The sequence below is a fragment of the Ricinus communis genome, chromosome 6, assembly GCF_019578655.1.
Source record: "Ricinus communis isolate WT05 ecotype wild-type chromosome 6, ASM1957865v1, whole genome shotgun sequence".
NCBI classification, from domain to species: Eukaryota; Viridiplantae; Streptophyta; class Magnoliopsida; order Malpighiales; family Euphorbiaceae; genus Ricinus; species Ricinus communis.
In genome coordinates this window covers 16,657,599-16,677,994 of record NC_063261.1, presented here as the reverse complement: position 1 = coordinate 16,677,994, position 20,396 = coordinate 16,657,599, and the positions used below count along the sequence as shown (strand labels likewise).

General features: G+C 34.0%; 2 protein-coding genes and 1 pseudogene across 4 annotated transcripts; 2 read left to right on the top strand and 1 right to left on the bottom strand.

Moving 5' to 3' along the window:
* Window positions 1-2,146: 2,146 nt before the first annotated feature.
* On the top strand, window positions 2,147-6,290 carry LOC8288663 (probable LRR receptor-like serine/threonine-protein kinase At3g47570). 3 transcript variants are annotated; one of them, XM_048375381.1, is made up of 4 exons: window positions 2,600-2,732; window positions 4,328-5,203; window positions 5,522-5,942; window positions 6,094-6,290. In XM_048375381.1, the coding sequence occupies exons 2-4, from the start codon at window positions 4,708-4,710 to the stop codon at window positions 6,110-6,112; spliced, it is 936 nt and encodes a 311-aa protein (XP_048231338.1). In that variant the 5' UTR covers window positions 2,600-2,732; window positions 4,328-4,707; the 3' UTR covers window positions 6,113-6,290. The 3 variants fall into 3 exon arrangements, with proteins under 3 accessions (XP_048231337.1, XP_048231338.1, XP_048231339.1); XM_048375382.1 differs by having other exon boundaries at window positions 5,522-5,946; XM_048375380.1 differs by lacking the exons at window positions 5,522-5,942; window positions 6,094-6,290 and having other exon boundaries at window positions 2,147-4,225; window positions 4,328-4,587.
* Window positions 6,291-14,872: 8,582 nt separating this feature from the next.
* LOC8288662 lies at window positions 14,873-17,956 on the top strand (annotated as a pseudogene).
* Window positions 17,957-17,958: 2 nt separating this feature from the next.
* On the bottom strand, window positions 17,959-19,782 carry LOC8288661 (mitogen-activated protein kinase kinase kinase 18). Its single transcript, XM_002528801.3, has one exon. The coding sequence runs from the start codon at window positions 19,202-19,204 to the stop codon at window positions 18,131-18,133; it is 1,074 nt and encodes a 357-aa protein (XP_002528847.1). The 5' UTR covers window positions 19,205-19,782; the 3' UTR covers window positions 17,959-18,130.
* Window positions 19,783-20,396: the final 614 nt, after the last annotated feature.

Here is a 20,396-nt window from a genome sequence, read left to right as displayed (position 1 = left end):
TTAAAGAAATTGATGAATTAGGTTTTAAGGTAAATTACTAAAAACGATAGATAAAAAAATTTGTTGAGTTAGTTTTGTACTAAATTTAACTTTATAGACTCTTTATATTTTATTCTTTGTTTTATTTTTATTTCTATAGGTATTAGAATTTTAGTTATTTTTATTCTATTTTTAATTTTTACTAATAGAAAAATAAGAATAATAAATTTCTACTAATTAAGTACATAAAATTTCTAGTGTATTTATTAAATTTAAATAGAGAGTAAAGTTTGACTATATATATGTAGAAAGTAAAATTTCTATTTTATATTTAAAGAATAAACAGTCATTGATCTTATTTTATAAGATGACTCTAAGATAAAATTCAAATATATAAAAACCAACAAGCTCTTAAATCATACTCATTGTCTATTTTAGGGAGTATATGCAAAATGGTGTCTTTTTTATCTTAAAGAGTATAATTTCTATATTAAAGAGCATTTTAAGAAATATTCAAATATAAATAATAAATTTTTTATTTTAGTCCAATACTCTTTAAATTTTAATCTTTACTTTGTTTTTGTTTTCATAAGCATTAATGGTCTTAATTTCTTTTTATTTTCTTCTTAACTTTTACAATAGAAAAACAAAAATTACAAATATCAATTATCAAAAGCATAGAGGTTTGTAGTGTATTTATTAAATATAAAGTAAAGAGTGAAACTAACTCTTCATATGTAACCAGCTCTCTAATTTATATTTAAAAAATAAAAAGTATATTAGAGTGTTATTTTATTGTAAGACTTTAAAAAGTATATTAGAATATTATTTTATTGTAAAACTCTTTAAAATAAAGAGTTTGACATATAAACAATGCATTGGAGATGTTCTAAGAGACTTCCTAAATTATTCTCTTCCTTAAAATGACTCGGAGCATCGTTAATTGTGTTCTTTATTTTAAATAGCATAATTTTTATAACAAAAAATCTTTTAAAGATTATTCAGATATAAAGAATAAAATATGTTATTTAAGTCTAATGGACTCTTTATATTTTATTCTTTATTTTATTTTTGTTTCTATAAGCATTAATAGTTTTAATTTCTTTTTCTTATTTTAACTTTTACCAATAGAAAAACGAGAATTACAAATATTAATTAATCAATAGAAATTTGTAATGTATTTATTAAATATAAAATAAAAAATAAAAATATATTGAAAGTCAAATCAAGTCTCTATTTTATATTTAAAGAATAAATAGTACATTTGAGTGTTATTTTATGATATGACTCTTTAAAATAAAGAGTTTGATGTAAATAAAGAGTACATTGGAGATGCTTTTAAGAGCCACATTCTCTCCTTAAATCTAAGGAGGGAGGAAATTATTATTTCTTTCTCTTATTTTTTAAAAAATTATATTCTTTTCTTTTTATTTATTTTTATTTTATTTTATTAATAAAAGATTAATTAAAAATAAAATAAAAAATATTATTAAAATATACATACATATCAAAACAAGTTAAAATAGAAAATTTATAATTTATAATGTAATAAAGAGACATTATAAAAGCCTATACGCTTTTACAATATGGAGATCCATATTTTGTAAGTTATACCAATATCAAACCCTTTGCAAATTACAATTGTTTACCCTTGGTAATTGTAAATCAGTAAAGGTTTGGATTGTTGGTCTCATTAGGGCTAATATTTATAGAAATAAAAATAAAATATAGAATAAAATATAAAGAGTCTATTGAATTTATATTATAAAAGAAACCCTTGCCATCCTAGAAATATGCATCCCCAACATGAAATGAACTGCCAAGCTAGTATCTTAAAATCCAACCTCTCAAGCTAGTGTTTGTTCCCTTCCAAACCAATAAAAATTAGCTTACTTTCTGGAGTTGCATAGATTAAATGTTAAATCTTGTTTACTTTTAATACAATCATAGTTTAGTAGATCACAAAAAATAAAAATTAAAAAAGAAAACTAATGTTTAACTGAAAGTTACTGCTTTCATTTTTATATCTTCGGAATCATTTCTTATTTCTTATTCAACTAATATATATACAATTGAGTGCAATATTGACAAATCCATGACAACTAACCCCTTCCATCCGCCATTTACTTTAGAGATGACCAAATGTATGGTTATGCCAATAGCCACATTCACAATGTCTACATGCTCATATAACCAAACATTAATGATTAAAATTATACAAACGTTATCATTATCTATCTTAATCCAAAAAACATGCTCTTCTGATAGGAACACATATAAGAATTCTTAACTCCTATAATTACTTTGAAGTATTTTGATTGTTTTTATTAAAAAAAATAAAACCCATTTCCTATAAATAGGCATATGGACATGAACTATCAAGCTAGTAAGTTTCTAATCCAGATTTTTCCCTCCTCCTCTCAAAACCAATGGCCATTTAATTAACTAAACCTAGATCCACCTTACAAAGAAACTGTATAAATGGGGCTTTCTTGCAGGAGTTGTTTCTCACTATATTTTTCATCCTTGTGTAGACTTCTTGTTGCTATTATTCATCTCCTGTCCTTCACTGTATTATCAGCAACCTTTGCCATTGGCAATGCCAACAATCAGACAGATCGACTAGCATTGCTGGACTTCAAGGACAAGATAACCGACGATCCACTTGGGGTCGTGAGTTCATGGAATAGGTCTCTTCATTTCTGCAAGTGGTATGGCATCACTTGTAGCCGGAGACATCAAAGGGTGACAAGGTTAGACCTAAGTTCCCTCAAACTTTCAGGTTCCATATCACCGTATGTTGGCAATTTAAGCTTTTTAAGAGAGTTGTATCTTGAAAATAATAGCTTCAGTTATGAAATCCCTCCTCAGATTGGCCATTTGCGTAGACTCCAAAGCTTATCACTTTACAATAATTCGATTAGTGGTGAAATTCCTTCCAACATATCAGCTTGTTCTAATCTTGTATATTTATACTTAGATGGGAACAACCTGGTAGGGGAAATCCCCGAGGAGCTTACTTCCTTGATGAAGCTTGAATATTTCTTTTTGGGAAAGAACAATCTGATAGGAACTATCCCTCAATCTCTTAGGAATCTATCATCCATTGATACATTCTCCGCATATCGAAATAAGTTGCATGGGGTTCTACCTGAATCCTTTGGCCGATTGATGAATCTAAGAATTTTAACATTGTATGATAATCAGTTTTCGGGAAACATTCCTTCTTCAATCTTCAATCTCTCTTCGATTGAAAGTATAGATGTGGGAATCAATCACTTACATGGCACTCTTCCAATGACCTTAGTCATCTCTCTTCCACACCTCAATTTCTTTTCCATTGGGCAAAATCAATTCACTGGATCCATTCCAACCTCAATTTCCAATGCCTCAAATCTAGAAATCCTTCAACTGAACCAAAATAGTCTTACCGGAACAGTCCCTTCTCTTGAAAAGTTGAACAAAATGTTTTTCTTAGGCATTGCAGGGAATCATTTAGGCGGTGGGAGGACTAACGACTTGAAGTTTCTTTCAGATTTGACTAATGCTACTGCTTTAAGACTATTAAACATAAACGACAATAACTTTGGAGGGAAGCTGCCTGAACACCTTAGCAACTTCTCGAAGAAGCTCGAGCTACTTGCCCTAAATGATAATCAAATACATGGAAACTTACCAGCTGGAATAGAGTTTCTTGTTAACTTGACTATTTTGTCTGTATCAAGTAACAAACTGTCAGGTACAATTCCTTCCAGCATTGGAAAGCTTAAGAATCTACGAGAACTTTATATGCACGATAACAATTTTTCGGGAAGTATTCCATCCTCTCTTGGAAACTTGATAAATTTGATTCATATTCTTTTATATTATAATAATCTTCAAGGCATGATCCCTTCAAGTCTTGCGAATTGCAAATCTTTGCTAATATTAGATCTTTCCAATAACAATCTTACTGGTCTCATACCTCGGAGACTTTTTGAACTTTCCTCTTTATCAGTATCTCTTGATTTATCAAACAATCGTTTGTATGGTTCCCTTCCCAATGAAGTGGGAAACTTGAAACAGCTAGGTTCGCTAGCCCTTGAATACAACATGTTATCAGGTGAGATCCCCAGTGGTCTTGGCAGTTGTGAAAGTCTCGAACAGTTAGACATGAGTCACAATTTGTTTCAAGGGTCTATTCCTTCAACTTTAAGTTCATTGGGAAGCATTCAACAATTGAATCTTTCTCACAACAATTTGTCAGGCAAGATTCAAAATTCTTCTTTACACAATTCAATTTAATAGATTTATTTAAACTAAATTTGGAACCATTCTAACAACAATATATCTTATGATGGTTGTGAAGGTACGGTACCCATAGAAGGCATTTTCAAGATTGCAAGTGCAACATCAATAGAAGGAAATAAAAATCTATGCGGTGGCATTCGTGAGTTTGGCCTACCTGAGTCCTAGTCTGAACAACCGAAAAGGAGACATAGAGTAAAGTTGGAGAGAGTAATCTATTTAGTTTCCGCCGCAGTAGCTGCAGCGCTGGTGCTTACTTGTTTATCTATTTGGCGGTTACGAAAGAGCAAACGAGAATCCACATCGAGTTCTTTTGAGAATGCTCTATTGCGGTTGTCTTATCAGAATCTCCTTAAGGCTACAAATGGATTTTCTTCAGATAATTTAATTGGTTCAGGTGGCTTTGGGACTGTATACAAAGGGATCCTTGAACAGGATGGAATGGTTATTGCAGTGAAAGTGCTTAACCTTATGCGTCGAGGAGCTTCAAAGAGTTTTCTAGCTGAATGCGAGGTGTTAAGGAACGTCAGACATCGAAATCTTGTGAAGGTACTTACTGCTTGTTCAGGAGTTGATTATCGCGGTAATGATTTCAAAGCTTTGGTTTACGAATTCATGGATAATGGGAACTTGGATGATTGGTTGCATCCAAGTCCAACTCTTGGATTAGATGAAGTGCCAAGGACCTTAAACATTGTGCAGAGATTAAATATTGCCATTGATGTTGCATGTGCACTAGAGTATCTTCATTGTCATTCTGGAACAACAATTGTTCATTGTGATCCGAAACCGAGTAATCTTCTTCTTGACAAAGAGATGAGTGGACATGTAAGTGATTTTGGATTAGTCAAGTTCCTTCAGGATGGAAACATCGACTTTTGCACAAATCAATCCAACTCTGTTGGAGCCAGAGGAACTATTGGCTATTGTCCTCCAGGTAACTATATATATACACTCTCTATGACACCATTAAAATTTAAATTATGAACATGCACATGTAGTAAGTCATAGTATAATTTATTTATTTGATTATATGACAAGCGACACATATCAGTAGTTATAGCAGTCAGAAATGGATTGAGACAACAGGAAAGAATCCAGCCTCTCTTCCGCTCACGCTTAGTGTCAAGATAACTTACTGTAGAAGTCTATGATTCCTAGTTTTCCCCCTCTATTTTTCTGTAGGAATTAGTTATATTTGATAATTAACTAAGCAAAAAATCCACTTAACGATATTGTGATGTGTGTTTTCCAGAGTATGGCTTGGGAAGCAACATATCAACGTCCGGTGACATATTCAGCTTTGGCATCCTCTTGCTGGAGATGTTCACAGGAAAAAGGCCTACTCACGACATGTTTACAGAGGGATTAAGCCTTCACAATTTTGTCAAGGGAGCGTTGCCTGAACAAGTGACAAAGATTATAGATCCCTGCATGCTTCGAGTGCAGCTCAGTGAAGATGCAACATCGAATCATCAGCGAGACATGAGGAACAGGAGAAAAGACAAACTTATCGAGTGCTTAACCCCAATATTTGAAATTGGAATATCCTGTTCTGCAGAATCACCACAAGAGCGCATGAATATCAGTGATGTTCTTGCTCAACTATCTTCTGTCAGAAACAGATTTCTGGGTACGCGATTACCCAGACAGAGAGAGGATTCAAGAACCCTGCAGTAGGTATAAATAATAATGCTGTATGTTAAGATTCTAATTAATAAAATTGCTCTTACACAGAGGAACAATTTATTCTGATTATAGAATCAAATTCTAGTAAGGCATAGATAATGCATAAAAAACTTTGATTATTCTCTTTCTTCATCTCAGGTCAGGTGCACAAGATTGACGGGTCGGTTGTGAAATGCTGGTGGATAAGAAGCATAAGATGATCGTTGAGAATTTTCTTTTCCCTAGCATTTATCTGTCTGATGTTTTTCTTCTAGTGTTTTACCTTATTGGTCATATGATGATTTTAGTGTATAAATTGAAATAAAATTTCACACCAGCATTTTTGTTTTGAAATATGTCTGTGACTTAATTATTTTGCAGCTAATCTGAAGTGCATAGCTTCAAAAGTTTATTGTGTACTACTTTGCAAATCATCTGATCTGATTTAAGTCATAATTAAGCTTCCTTATCTTTGCCAAACTTCAGATTTAAGCATAATCCTATTGCCAATGAAGCAAACTTAAATTATTACAACGAACATAATCCAATATATGTAAGGAAAAATTACTATTACCCCCTTGAAGATTGCCATAATTTACAAGTCCAACCCTACATTTTCGAAAGTGAAGTAATTACCCCTTAACGTTTGTTTCTGTCAACTATTATATCCCTCCATCTTTTTTTTCTTTTGTTGGTCAATTCAGTCAAAGGACTTAATTGATAACTAAAACTTTTATTTAGTCCTATTATTAAGTATCAGTTTCATCCAAACTTTAATTTTTATCAATTAATTTTATTTTTAAAATGATTTAGTTTTAGTTTATAGAAGAAATAATTAAAACTTATATTTTTAGATTCTCTGATTTAATTACAAAAAAAAGAAATCAAATCTACCCAAACCAACACTGCTAGTGACAGAGGCCGAGAGATGTTGATATCGAGCGACGTTGTTTGGTTTGTCATTTTATAGAGTGGAGTAGTTTAATTTTTATAGTGATCAATATTTTGTTATTTAATTGAATGTTTTTTTCACTAAGAAAATATGAGGAAGTAATTATAAAAAATAAAATGAGAAAAAGAAAATAAATTAAATAATGAAATGGGAAATAGAGAGTAAAATCTTTTCTTAAACACCGAATTAAAGCTTATAGAGTTTTGTATAGTAAATAGAGTTAAAAATATTAATTTAATCATTTTTTTTTAAAAACTAAGATTCAATTATTCTAAAATTTAATAACTTTTAACTCCTCAATAAAAATAAATTTACTTTTTTCAGTTGGCTCGATCTGCATCACTAGTAGCGTTGGTTTGAGTAGATTTGATTTCTGTTTATTGAAATTAAATTAGGGAACCTAAAAGTATAAGTTTTAACTATTTCTTCTAGAAACTAAATTAAATCATTTTAAAAATAAAATGAATTAATAAAAATTTAAGGCTAGATGAAATTGATACTTAATAATAAATTTAAAGACTAAATTAAGAATGTTAGTTATCAATTAAGTCATTTGACTGAATTTACTTAAGAAAAAACATCAACAATCATATGAATATTACTCAAAATACTATAGCTCTTCATTATTTCTATTATCTTAGACTCTAGTGGGTGTCAAATCCAACAAAAATAAATTCCTACTCTTTAAATAAAAACAACTTGTAAATAGTGACAAGTAGGGTCGAATCCACAGAGATTGGTAAGATTTATTTCTTTAACAAAATTCAAATAAAATTAGGGGGGATTTTAAATTTGGAATCAAAACAATTTAAACTAAAATCAATTAGAAGCAATAATGAAATTTGAGAAGATAAATCAATATGAGAAAACTCCAACCCAAGGTATAATCTCAGTTTTAATTCGTTGAATTGATCATTGATGCAAATATAATTTCCAAATCCATTAATAAATTGGTTATAGTTGTTGAGAAGCTCTAACAACCTAATTTCTCCTTAAATTTTCATTAATCAAGGGAAGCTATTTGATTAATTCTCTTATTAAATAAACAACCCTAGAAAAGCTTCTAATATTTAATTTACCAATAGCAATGCAATCTAGAGAAATCCAATTCTAGTCAACAAATACATAAGATGAATTCATTTAGACTAGATCATGTATCCACATAACATGGGTATGTTATTCTACCACTAATCATTAGAATAATTAAACAATTACGGATTTAATATTCTAATTTGGCATAGACTATATTGATAATTGGGTAATAGGCCTTTTTATACAACCAACAAAATATAATTCCTAATAGACATAGAAGATACATGAATATTAATAAATTTGAGAAAATAATGAAGCACAATTAAATCTCACAACCCATATGAATTCAAATCTTAATTAACCTTGAGTTGGAAAGAAAAGAGTTCAGCCACATATAATTGTTATAAAAAAAAATAAAGCAAAGAAGAAAGCTAAAACAATAGATGAGAGGAAGAAGAAAATTGTCTGCAGCCTCCCTTTTCACTCTCTAACCCTAAAAAAAACTGATATATCTCCTAAGTTTTTTTTTTCAAATGGAAAAACTTGCCCAATAAGAAATAATATAAGTTATGTCTAAAAAAAGAATCATTCATTCCTAAAATAACCTTAAGTACTAAGGAGTTTTTAGTAAATAAATACTCCCAAAAACGAATTAAAAAGCCACATGGAAAATAATATCACTTTAAGCCTCTTTCCACAAATTCAGATTTCTGGAATACGTAGTGAGCACGCTCTAACTAAAAAGATCTTCTGCCATCTTTTCTCCATTTTATCCAAAACTCTCCAAAGCATCAATCTTTATGAAAACTCATCAAATATCATCCTTTTGGCTTCATGTTGCATCAATACGTTCTCTCTAATATAAAAATCAATAATCACATTTAAGATCCAAAATTAAGCATAAATACTTAATAATAACTAAGAAAATATGATAATTAGTATGCATAAAATGCACACTATCAGACTCTAATTCAAATTTATTAAAACATTATATGGTAACAAGTTAAATGGTTTCTAATTGATTTTTTTCTTTGTGTCTGATTGGTTTTTGCTAAATTTATGTGTGGTTGTTATTAGGTTTATGCTTGGTTTATTTAAAACAAGAATATAATAATATAATTATTTTTTTCATTCTTTCTATTATTTTAGACTCTAATTTAAATTTATTAGGATATGATAACATATTTATGTTCCTAATTGATTTCTATTCAATAACTTATTGATTTATGATAAAGTTTGTGTTTGGTTTATATTATATAATTATTTTATAATTGAGAAAACATTAAAAAAAAATTATATTTTAGTTTTTGAGAAATAGCACAACTAAGCATTTTTATGTTTTCATTTGAATTTTTCTTTTAGAAAACTGACTAATTTTAGCGGATAGCCACTCGAAATTAATTTTATTATTATTAATTGGGTAAGGGTATTGAGGACTTTAACACTATTATCCATTTGTGACGTTGTCATCTAACTTTCTACTGCAAAGACGACCACTCGAGTACTAATAGTAACCTGTAATCTCGAGCTACCCTTAGAAAGTTTGTCAACTGCACAAATGGGATTTTCTAACAGAAGTTTGCTAATATTTTTGCCATCCTTCGGACTCCTTATTGCCTTTTTCCATTTCTTGTGCTTTAGCTTGCTGGCCTCTGCCATCCTCAGGAATAATGAGACAGATCGACTAGCTTTGTTAGAAATCAAGTCCAAAATAACTAATGACCCTGCTGGTATTATGAGTTCATGGAATAGCTCTCTTCACTTATGCCAGTGGTACGTCATCACATGTGGGCGTAGACACCAGAGAGTGACAGTATTGGACCTATGGTCATTTAAACTTTTAGGTTCCATATCACCATATATTGGCAACTTGAGTTTTCTAAGGGTATTTTACTTGGAAAACAATGGCTTCCGCCATGGGATTCCTCCTGAGATTAGACATTTGCATAGAATGCAAACGTTATCTCTGTTCAACAACTCGATTAGTGGTAAAATTCCTGCCAGCATATCAGGTTGTTCTAACCTAGTAACAATCTATTTGGATAACAACAACTTAGTAGGGGAAATTGTTGAGGAACTAAAACAGAAACAAGTCAATAAGGACCAACAGTTAAAGATCAAGGCCTCAGTACAGATCATCATAGGCCTTAAATCAGGGAAAAAGAAGAAAGAAAGGTCGCTTCTACCTTTCTCAAGCTAGAAAGGGACGTTGGCATAGAGCATAGGGAAGCTACTGATCGCAAAAGGACCGTTATACTTAAAACTTGTATATAACAGAACATTCATAGTCATATAATGTCAGAATCTCAACTTGTAAATTATCACAGATTAATAAAACTTCCAATTACATTTTTCACATGGTATCACAGTAGGCTTGATCCTGTCATCCCCTACCAATCTAAACCAAACCACAAACACAAACAAAAAAATCTTTCTTACCATGTCTCATAGTGATATCACAAAATTAACCAACACTGTGCTAAAAGGCAATCAAAATTATTTTGAATAGTCGAGGTCAGTTTATATCAGTCTGAGTGGTAGAAAAAAATTAGGGTTTATCACAAGAACCCAAAGCAAGCCACAATCAATCAACCCTAATCAACCAACAAAAAAAGAAGTGGAAGCAATAGAGGAGTGGCAGACGACTGACCATATGGTCATGTCACTACTCACAAACACTATGGAGCCTCAGATTGCCAGACTCTACATGTTACTAGCATCATCACAGGCCATCTGGAATAAAATGAAAAATCTGTATGGTCATGAGCAAAATTATGCTCATATTTTCAATTTGAAGCAAGAATTGGCACAGATTAAATAAGGGACTCGGACAAGCACGAGTTATGCGACTGAGGTACTGACTTGGTGGGAAGAACTCCAAAGTTACCTCCTACCAATAACAGACCCAAAAGAGGCAGATTCTATTGTCAAGCAACCTCCCCAAAATCGACGCCGTCATAGCCATCATCCAACAGGAGGAGACTAGACGCACAACTATGGGTACAACTAACAGTTTCGACAACACAAAAAAGGCCTACATCTCCAACCTCTCATACCCTCGCGAGATGGCCCGAGCGAGAGGAGCACCTGCCAGCATCGAGAGGTGCGACCACTGCATGAACTAGGAGCACTCTCAGGATCGCTGCTGCCATCTCCATCCGCATCTGCGACCGAATCTTAGCAGGGATAAGAGGGGGAGAAGTGGAAGACAAGAGAAAGAAGGGAGAAAGAGATTTGGCGGCTTGGGAGTTGTTAACTCATCTAACCCTAAGGGTTATGATGAGGCGTCTGAATCGGGTCGGGAGGTAAGTAACAAGTCAGACTCTTTTAATTTGACCAGACTCGGCTCTAGTGACCCGACCTGACCCGATTCCTTCAACTGGGCTGACCCGGATCCAACAAAAAAATCACAACTTTCTCACCTGATTTCTAAACTTTAGTCAATTATTCAACTCCAGCAACCCCGTGGGTCAAGTTTGGTATCTAAAAATTATGTAAATTCCTTAAATGCCTCACAAAATTGGATCATCGACTCTGGAGCAATGTATCACATGACATGGGATCCAATAAAATTGCGAAATTTTTTCCCTACTAATTCCCAACATGTGTCGTTGCCAATAGAGATCAGGCTAAAATCTCTGGTTTTGGCTCCTCAAATTTATTGCATAATAATATTCATGATATCCTTTTCTTACCGGACTTTAAAACTAACTTATTATCTGTTGGTAAGATAACTAGGACTCTAAATTGTAATGTTATATTCTCACCAACTGCAGTATTGTTTCAGGATCGCACCACATGGAAGATGATTGGTGAGGGTCATTTTGAAAATGGCCTATATTATCTCACAGACTCCACCAACCAGTGTTTTGTCTCGACCAATCCTATCACTCAAGAAATATTGATCCATCGGCGGTTTGGGCATCTGTCTGATAGAGTCTTAAACCAACTTTTTTGTCTAAATATGAATTCTAGTTGTTGTGACATTTGCAAATTTACTAAGCATACTAGATTACCTTTTCCTGTATCTTCTACTATCTCTGACAATATGTTTGACCTAATTCACTCTGACATTTGGGGACCTGCCCCCATTACTTTATACAATCACTTTTGATATTTTGTCACATTTATTGATGACTACTCCCGCACAACTTGGGTTTATTTATTAAAAGGAAAAAATGAGGTCTTTACCTGCTTCCAAAACTTTTTAATTTTATTCAAAATCAGGACAATGCCAAAATTAAAATTTTTCGCTCCGATAATGGCATTGAATACATAAATAAAAGTTTTTCTGATTTTTTCTCCATAAAGGGCATTTTACATCAAACCACCTGCATTTATACTCCCGAACAAAACGGGATTTCTGAAAGAAAAAACCGGCATCTCCTTGAAGTCACAAGATCACTCCTGTTTCAAAATAATGTCCCTCATGTTTTTTAGTCGGATGCCCTCTTGACTGCTGCTTATCTCATCAACCAATTACCCAGCACCAAACTCAACGATCTCAGTCCTTTAGAAATTCTCAAAGGCAGGAAATAGAATTAGGACACATTCGAATTTTTGGTGCACAACCTTTGTCCACATTAGACATCACCACAAACTCGATAAGAGTTCTGTCAAAACTCTGTTTCTAGGATATTCCTCTAAAAAAAGGGTATAAATGCTATGACCCTTCCACTTACAAAACCTATATCTCTCGGGATGTGTCATTTGATGAAAGCACCCCCTACTTCACCAATGACCTACTCCCATTCATGGGCCTTCTACCTTATTATTTCCGTCTAACTCTTCCTTTTTTAACAGTCACATACAGGATACTTCACTAGACAATGAGCCACTTCCCGAGGCAACTTCTTTAAGGGGAGAAAGTCACAAGAATAAAGTGCACCACAAGAAGAAATTACCTTGCGGAGATCATCTCGACCAACCAGACCGCCAGCCAGGTTAAGGGACTATGTGTCCCACAAGGTGTCGTATTCAATCCAACAATTCTTAATTACAATTCAGTATCAAGTCAATATAAAGCATATATAGGCAATCTTATAACACACACTGAGCCCACATCCTTCTATGAAGCTAACTCTAATCCCAATTGGTGTAAAGCCATGAAGGAAGAACTTCAAGCCTTAGAAAAGAATGACATATGGGATATTATCACTTTGCCTTCAAATAAAAAACCTGTAGGGTATAAATGGGTACATAAAATAAAGTACAAATGTGATGGTACCATCGAACTATATAAGACTAGGTTAGTCGCAAAAGGATTCACTCAGACCTATGGGGTAGACTACCAGGAAACTTTTACCCCTGTAGCCAAAATGAGCACTGTTCGCATACTATTATCTGTTGCCACTAATTCAGGTTGGAGTCTGTTTCAAATGGACGTAAAAAATGCCTTCCTTCAAGGATCGCTATACGAAGAAGTCTATATGACCCTTCCTCCAGGTCATAAGTCCTCATCATATCACTCCTTGGTATGTAAACTCAAAAAGGCTATTTATGGATTAAAGCAATCTCTAAGAGCATGTATGCCAAACTAAGCCATTTTTTTGTTAAAAATCAATTTTAATAAGTGTGTATCTGATTCTTCTATGTTTGTAAAACACACTCACACATGCACTATTATTATTCTCATTTATGTCGATGACATTATCATAACCGGTAACAATAATGAGGAAATTGAAAAGGTTAAGCTAAAACTAAAAGGAGAATTTGATATCAAAGATTTAGGTCAAATATCATACTTCCTTGGGATAGAAATAGCCAAATCTCATAAAGGCCTATTTCTATCTCAAAGAAAGTATGTTCTCGACCTATTAAAAGAAATAGGAAAAATAGGAGTCAAACCAATAAACACCCTAATGGAGACTAAAACCAAACTGAATTTAGAAGATGGCAAACCATTAGACAACATAGGAAATTATCAGCGTCTAGTAGAAAAATTAATATATCTAACTGTCACTATACCTGATATTACCTACGCTGTAAGTATGGTAAGCCAGTTTATACATGCTCCCCGCACTAGTCATTTAGACGCTATCGATAGAATCCTTAGATATCTCAAAGGCACTCCAGGTTAAGGTATTTGGATGAAAAATAATAAAGATGCTAATACTGTAGTTGGTTTTTCTGATGCAGACTGAGCTGGAAGCTGTGACAGAAAATTGAATTCTGGGTTCTGCAACTTCGTGGGAGGAAACTTAGTAGCTTGGAAAAGCAAAAAACAAACTGTGACTGCAAGATCAAGTGCAGAAGTAGAATATCGAGCAATGGCGTCGATAGCCAGCGAGCTTATTTGAATCAAACAAGTGCTTACCGACATGAAAATAGGATGCAAAGGCCCAATGAAAATATATTGCGATAATTAAACAGCTAGGCACATTGCATCAAATCCTGTCTTTCACGAACAAACCAAACATATTGAAGTGGACTGCCACTTCATAAGAGAAAAAGTTCAGTCTGGGGAAATTGAAACCCCATTCATCAGGAGCCATGAACAACTGGCAGATATCTTTACGAAGGCTCTAGACAAATCAAATCATCAAAGCCTTCTTAGCAAAATGGGTTCTATCAATTTGTTCGAACCCATCTTGAGGAGGAATGTTGAGGAACTAAAACAGAAACAAGTCAATAAGGACCAACAATCAAGGACTGAAGGTCAAGTCCTCAGTATAGATCATCACAGGCCTTAAATCAGGAAAAAAAAGAGGAAGAAAGGTCACTTCTACCTTTCCCAAGCTAGAAAGGGACGTTGGCATAGAGCATAGGGAAGCTTCGGATAGCAAAAGGACCGTTATACTCAAAACTTGTATATAACAGAACATTCATAGTCATATAATCTTAGAATCTCAACTTGAAATCATCACAGATTAATAAAACTTCCAATTACATTTTTTACAGAAATTCCTGAGGAGCTTGGTTCTTTACTGAAGCTTAAAGTTGTCTATTTAGGACCAAACCCTTTGACGGGAACCATCCCTCCCTCTTTGGGTAATCTATCTTCCCTTCGGGGACTCTTTGCAAATAAAAATAAATTGCATGGTATTCTTCCTGATACTTTAGGCCAATTGATGAACTTAAAGAGTTCTAGTCGTGGCAGAAAACGGGTTTTCAGGTAATTTCCCTCCCTCCATCTTCAATCTCTCTTTGATTGAGATGATGGATATGGGAGGAAATCAGTTACAAGGCACCCTTCCATTAGCTTAGGCATCTCTCTTCCAAATCTGCAATTCATTTCTATTGCCGCTAACCGATTCACAGGTACCATTCCAACTTCAATTTCTAATGCCTCAAGTCTAGAAGTTTTTCAACTACCCGCAAATAATCTTACAGGTAAGGTGCCTTCGTTTGATCAGTTGCACAAGCTTTCACGATTAAGCATTGTCTATAACCATTTAGGAAGTGGGAATGTTGACGATTTGGGGTTTCTTTCCCCGTTAACTAATGCCACCAGTTTAATAGTTCTAGATACAGGCAACAATAATTTTGGAGGAGAGCTGCGCAAACACATTGGAAACCTGTCAAAGAAGCTCGAGATCTTCAATATAGAAAGCAATCAGATATTTGGCTGCATCCCAAGTGGAATTGATGGTCTTGTCAACATGCCAGCTATTTATGCAACAAAGAATAAACTTTCAGGTACTATTCCGACAAGCCTTGTAAAGCTTCAAAATCTACAAGTACCACCACTTGAAATAAATAATTTCTCTGGAAGCATTCCACCCTCTCTTGGAAACTTGACAAATTTGATTTCACTTGATTTATCTGAAAATCATCTTCAAGGCACGATCCCTTTTAGTCTAGAGAATTGCAAGAAATTGCTCGGATTGGATCTTTCTGTGAACAATCTTAGTGGTCTCATTCCCCACAGATAACTCAAATTTCCTCCTTATCAATTTTTCTTGATCTGTCTCAAAACCGTTTATCTGGTTCCCTTCCTGTTGAAGTAGGAAATTTAAAAGATCTAGGATCTCTAGACGTTATGGAAAACAGGTTATCAGGAGAGATTCCTGATAGTCCTGGCAGCTGTACAAGTTTAGAAGTCTTACGGATGGGGGCTAACCTGTTTCAGGGGTCCATTCCTTCATCTTTAGGTTCTTTACAAGGCATTCAAGTAATGAATCTTTCTCGCAACAATTTAACAAGCAATATTCCAAACTTTTTGGTGAACTTTAAATTTTTATAGTTGTTGGATCTATCTTACAATAATTTTGAAGGTTCAATACCCACAGAAGGCGTTTTCAAGAATGCAAGTGAAACATTGGTGGCAGGAAATGAAAATCTCTGTGGTGGCAGACCAGATTTTAGGTTACCTGGTTGCAAGTTTGAACAGCCAAAGAGGAGACTCAGTGTAAAATTGAAGATAATAATCTCTGCAATTGCTGTGCTTATCGGAGCAACATTTATGCTTGTTGGTTTACATCTTTGCAAATCAAGAAAGAAGAAAGAAAAATCTGCATCTTGCTCTTATGGGAATGAATTGCTGAAGTTGTCTTACCAAAATCCCCTCAAAGCCACAAACGGTTTTTCTTCAGACAATTTGATCGAAACAGGGAGTTTTGGTTCTGTCTATAAAGGAATGCTTGAGCAACAGCAACTTACTATTGCAGTGAAGGTGCTTAACCTTATGCGTGGAGGAGCTTCAAAGAGTTTTATAGCTCAATGCAGAGCTTTAAGGAACATCAAACATCGAAATCTTGTCAGATTACTCACAGCTTGTTCAGGTGTTGATTATCGTGGTAATGATTTCAAAGTCTTGGTTTATGAGTTCATGGTTAATGGAAGCTTAGATGATTGGTTGCATCCAGCTCTTGGGTCAGACGAAGTGCGAAGGACTTTAAATATTCTCCAGAGATTGAAAATTGCCATTGATATTGCTTGTGCACTAGAGTATCTCCATCATCATTGTGAAACACCAATCGTCCATTGTGATCTAAAACCAAGTAATGTCCTTCTCGATGAAGAAATGACTGGATGCGTAAGCGATTTTCGGGTTAGCAAAGTTCCTTTCTAATGCTAACCTCGATTGTTCTACGAACCAGTCTAGCTCCATTGGAATAAGAGGCACCATTGGTTATTGCCCTCCAGGTACATATACTTGATCGTAATTGTAAATACTTTCCTTTTGATCTGATCATATCTCCAAATGAAAATTAGAAATGTTTCGTTCCTTTGTACTTTTACTTTAGTAATTAGAGTATCTGCAAAGTCCTTTGTTATTTTTTGGTAAATTGGCTCTTAAGGGCTCGAACTCATAATCTCGCAATTCTGGAGACAACTGCAGTACTACAGAGCCAAACCCCCTTTGGTCAATTCTCTTAACTACATTTGTTAAATTTTCTTATCAAACAAACTCAAGTACTTGACAAGATCATTACGTCTATGTCGTAGAGTATGGGTGGGAAGCGAAGTTTCTGTATCTGGCGATATATATAGCTTTGGCATACTTCTGTTGGAGATTTTCACGGGAAAGAGGCCTACTGATGATATGTTTAGACAGGGTTTAAGCCTTCATACTAATGTTAAAATAGCATTGTCAGACCTGTCACACAGATTATAGATCTCAACCTTCTTCAGATGCAGCTCGATGCAAACACAACCTTGAAGAACAATAAACTCCCTGAGTGCTTGATTTCAATATTTAAAATCGGAATCTCTTGTTCTGCTGAATCACTGCATAGCGATGCTGCTGCTCAACCATCCTCTATCAGGAATAAATTAGCAGGTAAATAAACCTCTTATGTTCCAGTTAGAATTAAAATAAGAATTAACAATGCAGCAAAAGTTGTCTCATCACCAAATGATTGTATTTTCTATAACAATTTTCTCTGCAATTTCTATTTTCTACTTGTCAATCTAGTTATAGATCTTCTTTTATCACAGGCGCACAAGGTTGATGGCTTGATGATACTTATTCCAGTGGATTTAGGTTCCTGTTTCTGTGGGTTTTCTTTTCCCTACCTTCACCCTTTTTCCTTTTCATTTTCCTGTAATGACATTCACAGTACATGCTAATATTATTTCGATAACAACCACGGACATACTGCCTGAAAAACTGTATTATTTAGCTCATATCACAAGACCATAGTAAAGAACATTGCCATTGGCAATACACTTCACCATTAGAGAGAGGTCTTAAAAAGTGTTTTAAAACTGCCTACCTTAAATATTATATTAGCTGTACATTGAAATTTATCACTCTATACACAATCTTCAACCTGATCTAACAGTAATCCAATTTTCTGATGAACCAAAATCAGACTCCATAGAATGCTGCCTCTTCTCTATTCTCTTCCATTCCTCACAATGCCTTGTTGAAAATGGATTTTTGCCTCGATAATCATCTTCAGAAGGACTTTCTGATTCATCAGAATCATAACCCTCCTCCAAGATCCCAAAGTCGAAAACACTTGCTGGCGAACTGGCAGATTTCCTCTGTGATTTACCAGAAATAAAGGGATGGTCAAGCAGTTCTTCTGCTGTCCACCTCCTTTCAGGATTCCTTTCCAAACATTTGGCCAAGAAATCCAAGCCCTCTTTGGAAAAATGAGTTGGAAACTTAGGCTTCTCATCGCTACATGCAATTTTTAACACTGCAGCCATTGGATCCGAGACCTGACCACACCAAGGAGCCTTTCCAGTGGCCATTTCAATAACTGTACATCCCAAGGACCATATATCAGAAGCAAAATCCAACTCTTCTTTTCTCAGAACTTCAGGAGCCATCCACAATGGAGTTCCTCCAATATCCTGACAGGAATCTGAAAAATCTCCATTGATATCCACGTCTTTTATCCTCTTTGCACATCCAAAATCTGCCAATTTTATGTTCCCAGACGAGCCTAAAAGCACATTCTTGCACTTAACATCACAATGGACGATCCCTTGCTCATGAATATACTTCAAACCACAAAGAATCTCTCTAGTATACAAACGAATAACTTCCTGATCAAGTGCTCCTCCAAATTTCTCCGCAACATCTGATAAACTGCCTCCAGGCATGTACTCCATGAAAATACTTAATGTCTTTCCATCATTTGATGATCCTTTTGATGAGTTCCTTCCTAGATACCGAACAACATAAGGTGAATTCAAACTCTCAAGAAAATTAGCCTCATTCTCTAAGGATCGAATAGAGTTTTTGGATTGCGAATACTTAACAATAAAGAGTTCTCCAGTGGACTTATTCATAGCCAAATGAACGTTACCGTGTGATCCTGATCCAATAACTTTGCCTTTCACCCATTCACCAGGCTGTGGAGATGAGCATTTGTGAATCCTGACCATTTCCTTTTCTTCTTTCGATTATGAATAGAATACAAACAACAATAACAACAACAACAATCTAGTTTCTGAATCCTGAATCGGGCACACTGACCCAACTCAAAGTAGGAAACTGATAATCCTGTTCTATGCATCCAGTTCTCAAACTTATCCAGTTTGATAACGTTGAATTGCTATAGAGATACGAAATGACCAGTATAATCAAATTAAAACTAGTACTCAATACCCAAAAAGAACAACAAAAACAACGTATGTAAAATATGAAAGAATACAAGAAAACGTATGTATAATCAAGAAAAACACAATGAGTCAAGGAAATGGAAATGAACAAGAAATGTGTTAATGAAATTTAGTATCATTCAATTAATGAGAAGAGCGGTTTCCTAGAACCGGAAACCGCTCTTAGAAAGGATAGTATATTTGCTAAGGCAACCTTCAAGATAAAATAGTGGTTAGACAAGATGATGGAGAGACAAATTTTATACAGGATGTTGGATTATTTAAAAGGGAAGTTTGTTTTCTATTATCAGGAGACAAAGAAAATGATTGGCTATCCGAGAGTTGTGGAACTATATCTGATCTTGAGCCAATGTCTCAGGCCCGAAAGAGAGAGAGAGAGAGAGAGAGAGCCGTTAGTGGTTAGTAGAATCACGTCTCATATTGCTAAGCCTTATTACAGAAAGTAACTATATGGAACACTTAAATTTTATATGGTGTGTGTGTATATATACATATATGGGAGTTGTTCGAAATTAGCAATATTCTAAATTATACCATGAAAGAATATAAGATTTTCAAGTCATTAAAATGTACTATAATAGGGACTAAAATGAAATAATAATAATAATTTTCTTTTTTGCATATAAAAAAAAAAGATTTTACGTCTCAACTGAGTTGACACCTTTTTAGTATTTCTTTATAAAACAATTTTTAATTTTACTTACGAAATAAATTCTATACTGCTCAAATCAACAACCCATAAGAGCAAAAATAGCAACATTATGGATATTAAAAAAAGAAATTAAATGTATAGACATATTAACAAATTGAAATCAAATGCACTTTGGATTGCGGTTATGATAATTGTGAGATCTAAATAAGGCTTTAGTTTGCCCTTTATATAAGAATTCAAACTTGAATGCAATTTTCTCTTGTTTTATAATTTTCCCGACTCCTTTGACAACAAATATCCAAA

Bases quoted from the DNA above. Each gene is read 5' to 3' on its own strand.
- LOC8288663 (XM_048375380.1), top strand. From the start codon at position 2,461: ATGGGGCTTTCTTGCAGGAGTTGTTTCTCACTATATTTTTCATCCTTG. The intron at 4,226-4,327 runs GCAAGATTCAAA...ATGGTTGTGAAG, and splicing joins TTCTCACAACAATTTGTCAG to GTACGGTACCCATAGAAGGC.
- LOC8288661 (XM_002528801.3), bottom strand. From the start codon at position 19,204: ATGGTCAGGATTCACAAATGCTCATCTCCACAGCCTGGTGAATGGGTG.